Source organism: Bacillus rossius, chromosome 18 (genome assembly GCF_032445375.1).
Source record: "Bacillus rossius redtenbacheri isolate Brsri chromosome 18, Brsri_v3, whole genome shotgun sequence".
NCBI lineage: Eukaryota > Metazoa > Arthropoda > Insecta > Phasmatodea > Bacillidae > Bacillus > Bacillus rossius.
The window spans coordinates 4,381,810-4,388,369 of record NC_086345.1 but is presented as its reverse complement, the minus strand read 5'-3'; the positions used below and the strand labels follow the sequence as shown (position 1 = coordinate 4,388,369).

The following is a 6,560-nucleotide window of genomic DNA, read 5'->3' as shown; positions in this document are numbered from 1 at the left end:
AGCTAACGAAATATCAGGCAGGATTGTAGATGCATAAGGCGAAAGTTACCGAAGATTGTTGACCAGCTACAAATCATAAATATTGAGAAGCGAACATGGCCGAATTATAACGAATGGCAAGCCTTAAATGAGCAAGTATACAATTCGTATTCTCGTAACTAAAACATTGCCATTTGCATATAACTTTTATTTTTAAATATCTTTGTTAATGTGTGTTAAACTTGTATTCGACCTTGCTCTTTTGGTTTTGTGTAGTTTAAAACATGAAATTTCATAGTAAATTTATTGACAATAGAGCATTTGCAGTCATGCCATACCAATTTTAAATGATGATTGGTTGAATCATTTTATTTAGACGAAAAAAGTTTGTTCTATGCACTAGTAATTTTTTTTTCACCATTTTCTCGACAAAATTCAAACCCATTGAATTCCAATATCTAATTAAAAATTTAAAATATTTTTATCAAACACTTAACTAATTTTTCAACAACGATATAAATGGACGATACTTTCCTTGTTTGTCTGGATAAATTACAATCAAGAATAACAAACTGTGGCTTGCGGAAGGCCAATTGAAGAATACATAAACCCTGGGAACGAACAGCACAGAATAAAACGCAATAAATAAGTACAATTCATAATTTATTATACAAAATACATATAGTAAAGTACGTAGGTAACATTTTGGTTTGTATTTCGATTAGGAGCTTTCATTTCTCAATGGAAGCCATATCCTATATGCGACTTGAGTATCGCAGGGCCGTGAGCGTAGGCCAGCGCGGGGGCGGCGTAGGCGGCCTTGTAGTAGGCGGGGGCGGCGTAGGCCAGGGGGGCCTTGTAGTAGGCGGGGGCGGCGTAGGCTAGGGGGGCGGCGCTCAGCGACACCTTGTACGTGTTGGCGTACGAGGCGGCGAGCGGGGCGGCGTAAGCCAGGGGGGCCTTGTAGAAGGCGGGGGCGGCGTATGCCACGGCGGGGGCGGCGTATGCCACGGGGGCGGCGGCGTAGGCAGCCACGGCGGGGGCGCCCAGGTAGCCGGCCGACACGGCGGCGAACAGCAGGGGCAGGATCACCTGCGAAAATACACGACAACCAGCTGTAGTCTCGTCTCAAGTCTCGCAATATTCTTGAAGCTGTATACCAATTTGTGCAACTGTCAACTTGCAAATTCACGTCATGTTTATTTACACGTTAAGTCGTTTGCATCCAGCGTTCACAGAACAAGAATGGCAGACGATACCGAGATGTTTGGATATTCTTGTTAGAACTCTCCAATTTGTGAAAAGTTATACGATCAAGACTATAGATATCGGTTTTGATCTAAATAAAGTAGCATTGTTTATAAGATTAAAATTATATTTTTTATGTAACAAAACTTAATTTAATTTTTAATAGTTAATCTAATGTCTTTATATAACTATTTAAAGTGACAAATGTTAGTGAGATGAGTTAATTTTATTTTAACATAAATAAAGAAACGGATTATTGAATGAATAAATTTATCGTTCACTTTAATATTGATAAAGATGGTAAATGTTTTAATGCCATTCTGTTTCTATTGCAAGTATTTGCCATTTAAAACAACTTTTTACATGATAAAAGGTATAATTTTGCTACAAACATAATCAGTGCTATAATACTTTTAAATTTTAAAAAAAAATCCTTACACAATTAACACAATCTGGTAAGTTTCTCGAATATTGTAAATTTTAAAAAGATAATAATAATTGTTAGTCAACAGATGTTCTGGAATTTAATTAATTAATTTAAAATCATACGTAATAAGAAAACCCAATAACTCATTGCCTCAGAGTATTTCGTCAAAGAATTCAAGCCTTTTTATATTATTCTGTTTACAAAAACTACAATTTGATATTTTTTTATTTTTTATTTTTTAAATTATGTTTATTATCATTTAAATATAGTACATTTAATAAAAGAACTTTGACTTTTTCTTCAGTTTATCAATACATATTTATTTTTTTCGTAGATTCATATTTGCAATTTTCACATAGTAATATTAAATTATGTTTTAAATAGCAAAACCAGAGGAGAAGGTGTAAAAGTTAACTCTATCAAAGAACAAAATATTTTTTTTAATAGGATATAAAAGGAGGGTAATAATATTTACTCATTTAAAACAAGAACACGTATGAAATATTCCACGGGAAATAAGACTGAAAAATGTCACTTAAAGAGTAAAACAAAATAAATCAGACTTATTTTCTCATTGAAAGCATAGTATATTTATATGGCTGAGTCAAAACAATTAAAGACTTCATATTCTTTGTCACTATCGTGTTTCGATAAAAAGAGTGTGTGTACATATGAACGCAAGTAAGAAGTTTTAATTATTATTGATTAAAACACTGTACTAATTTGAAATTTATTTTAACAAAAATTAACACTTAATATAATTAACTTTAAAATAATCTGTACTCAATATTATTACTAACATGTGTATAAAATTAATTATTTCATTGATTGACATAATCGAAAATATTTTTAATTAATAATGAGAATTAATTTATCTAGTGAATACTTATTCTAATTTATTGATTTTAATTAGGTATCAAATATAAATAAAATAATTTATCATTTATAATGCAAATAAATTATACATACGGGAATATTACCTCTTTTATATACAAAAAACCTTCAAAAACAAAGTGAAAATTTTTATAAACAAATTATACGACTTAATTCACAGTATTCCACACACACCCGCCGCTAGAATTCGCTACCGGAGTAGCTACGTCGACTATATAATAATTCGATGTTGAAAGCGAAAGGTTAAACTATATAATTAAACGTCTCTGATAAAATCGAGACTACAAAATATACTGAACCCTGGTTTTGAACCTGATTTTTGACAATAAATTTTAATAAAATACAGTTCACCTTATTAAAATAAACTAAAAAGTTAATACTTAATAGTTTTCGCAATCGTTAGATGTCTACAAATTATTAAGTATTAAATGATAGTTGTACAACTAGTTGTATAATAATAATAATGCTCGCAGGCTTTCACGGTCATTGTCTGAAGTAGCTTGGCTTCTGGGTTGTAGCCGTGTCCTTGGCGAATAATTCACCGACGTTTCGGTAAGTAACTGCTCCCTGATGATGGCGACTGCAATGTTGACCGCAACAACGGTGAATGTTTCGCCAAGGACGCGGCTACAACCCAGAAGCCAAGCTATTTGTATAATAGTACAACCATTATAAAGTTTGGTTTTTAAGACCTATGCAAAATTCATGGAAAATCATTACCAAACAAGCGTAATTAATGTAATATACGTTAAGTAAAAATAGTTTGTGGGCCTACCTAGTATAAACTAATTTATACAATGGAAAGAGCTATATAATAAATAATATTATAGCAATAAGATAATTAAATAAAATACATTTATAGATATTGCTTAAAATACAATTTGTATAATCCAGTAATCTGTATACAAAAAAAATAAAAATATGTCCACTGCCGAGTTTTGATCCACGTTGTTGTAGGTTAATAACCGCGAGCTATAGATAGCCATTGCACCAGGAAGCCTTTTAAAAATGTTGAATGGAGAATATGTATTGTAATTATTGTAATACCAGTATAAATTAGTTTTCTAAAACTTGAAATTATTCTTAACTAACAACTATTTTGGTTTACCAATTTATATTTCAGGAAGGCTTCATTATCATGAAGTTTTATTTGGTACACCAATAGGTTAGTTATGTCCGCTATTTTTTGAAAGTGACTATATATGGGCATGCCTATGTTCATACGCTTGAATCCGCCATATTCCTGTGAAAATTTCATTGCATGTTGCGCGCGCAACTTAAAAATTCACTGTAATAATTTTTTACACAACGCGCCTAATGAAGTGTAACTTTAAAAAAAAAAAAAAATTACCACATTTTGCCCTCAAAGACGTGAAATTACGATTACTGGTTGAAATATTACACCATGTAACTTTGAATATGAGCTATTCCTGTCCAGTTTTTCGCCTGAAGTTCTGATGTATTCTGAGTTACGAATGTTAAAAAAAAAAACCAAACTTACATCTCGCTAGACTGAGAACTTATTGATTTTCAATGGCTAAAGTTTGACCAGTTTACGTTCCTTTAGACAAATGACGCGGCAATGACAATGTTTGTGAGTTATATGCCTTGCCCGGGGATCGAACCCAGAACCATCTCCCCGAGAGCTGACTACCACAGCGGGCTCCAAGTCACCCACGGGACTGTCACTATGCGCTTACTGGAAACTAACGACTAGTCTGTACCAACATTAGAATGTCATTCACATTTACAGCCACGCATATTACAATTAATTTTTAGTAACGTTCTTTATGGACAAATACCTGTAATTTTTACGTTATTAATATGATCATTTTGACTCGATCAACATTTAATTACTGACAAAACAATTTAACTTTTTTTTTTAAATAAAGTTGTGAATCAACAAAAATGTTACACCGTCAGGTTGGTGTCCTTGAAATTTCAGATCGCGCTTGTCAAAAGATTGTTTTGCAAATGTATGTCTCATGTATTTAAGATAATAATAGGATGATAATTGTATCGATAATATGTAGTGCCTGCATGTAAAGGAATCGGGGTGACGTCGGTTAAAGTTTGTGTTCAAATGCCAACATTTATGTTAATTTTGGTGTGTCCATGCGTGTTCGAGTGTATCAGTTCATTCCTGAAGGCACTTGTTAATAGTACATTATCTTTTGCGTATTTTAGTTGTTCAATAAAACCAGTTTAGATTATAAACGAACACCTCCTACCGTCTCTGAAAATTTCTTATGTAAATCCTTAAAATTGAATTCATGAATATTAAGACACGGTGATTCAAATTCGAGATATTTTATTCAAATGTATAAATGTATTGGCGGGTCCTAGATCTATAACCCTAAGAATTCGGCGACAGCCTAGATCGTGATAACGTCCGGGACAAACCTAAATTTCTTTGGTTGACGTGACAACGTTTAATAAATCGATGAACGCTGGCTGCACGCACGAAAAAGTGTCCCGTTACGCACATTGTTCCGTTACGCTCATTTTTCCGTTAGGCTGTGTTCCGTTACGCTGTTGGCGAGTGCAGTAATAATAGGTTTGTTACAATTGACTAAAAAATTATGGTGATTTATATAATTGATGACAGATATTTGATTAAAGTTTATTTATATGAAAACTTTTTCATAATTATATTTAAGCTTTATAGCTAAACTCTAGTTTTTAAAATAAATTATTAGAAGTCATCTACACGTGAACTGTTTCGTCGACTGTTTATAAAGTGAAGTGAAAAGTTAATGTGGTTTTCATTGCTTATTACAACAACAATTTCGGCAATAATGGTTAATTATTTTTGCATTTTAAAAATCTTATTACAAGTATAATTTCAAGTATTTATTATTTTATTATTAAAATAAATATGATACAATTTTCTTCATAAAAGTATGCAATCATTTCATCAATGTTTTGTTACGACGTTGTCACGTTAAAATATCGTCCGTAAACCGACTTTACAGACAACCAATTTTTTTTTAATTGCCATTTATTTGGACCATTTTGTTACGCTGTGTGGTTGGTAGTGTCAGGGTCGATAGTGACCTTTACAGTGAATGAAAAAAAAATGGAATAATGTTTAACCTGGGAGTGAAATATCTGCTTGATTCTGTACTCCTAGAACTCACCAGCTTGCACATGTTTGGTGTGTTTTCTCGTTGGGGTCGCGATGTCTTCAGCGGGTGTGGCCGGCAGGACGTATGCTCGACCGAAGGAGACGCGCCAGGATATATACCTCCCGCCTGTCGACGCGTGAGAACTTTCCCTCCGCACTCCCACCACCACCACCAACCTCGGGGCGGGAAACTTCCCCGGGCGCCGGACACACCCGTGGCGCAACGCACCTCGCGCCCGCCCGAAATGTGCCCGCGCCATTCAGAGTTCCGCGGCCTCTTGTCTCCCAAGGCTGGGATCAGAGTTTCCCAAGTCTCGCACGTCCTATTCCCCTCTTTTCAACCGGCGTTCCTGTTGCACAAGCACCCCGGCATTCACGCATCGCCCTGGCTTCTCACGGGGCTGTGACAATCACCTTGCCTCGATATCTTAAGGGCCCGCCCACCCGGACACGCATACGGTGCGCAGAGCTTCAGGAAAAAACAACGCGATTTCAAAACTACTCATGATATCCGAGCTGGGTCTGCTTACGAAAAGCATTTAAGGGTTCGCTGAGGGCGGAAAAGTACTTTTGATATTGGTTTAAGTTTTTAAACTGTATTTCTAGAAGAGTTAAAATGGCTTAAACCCATGTTTTCAGAGTAATTTTTAGGCGTAAAACAACCGGTACAGATTCTTGAAAGCACTTACACCTTTATCTTCATTCCTCGACCATATAATGTTACGGTCACCGCTCAAATTTCACAGTTATCCTGTGACGACGAGAAGAATGCGCGCCAGTTCAGAGCCTTGAGCTTAGAGGCGACACCGCGCTAGAAGCACCAGCGAGCGACGCACTTATCATCCCGCCTCACTAACACACATACACCCCTGACGAGGCGGGCCC

General features: G+C 35.3%; 1 protein-coding gene across 1 annotated transcript; it reads right to left on the bottom strand.

Annotated features, from left to right (window-relative positions):
* Positions 1 to 717: 717 nt before the first annotated feature.
* On the bottom strand, positions 718 to 5,700 carry LOC134541359 (cuticle protein 10.6-like). The gene is made up of 2 exons (XM_063384782.1): positions 5,689 to 5,700; positions 718 to 1,071 (listed from the first exon to the last, which is right to left on the bottom strand). Exons 1-2 carry the CDS (start codon positions 5,698 to 5,700, stop codon positions 718 to 720), a joined length of 366 nt encoding a protein of 121 aa, XP_063240852.1.
* Positions 5,701 to 6,560: the final 860 nt, after the last annotated feature.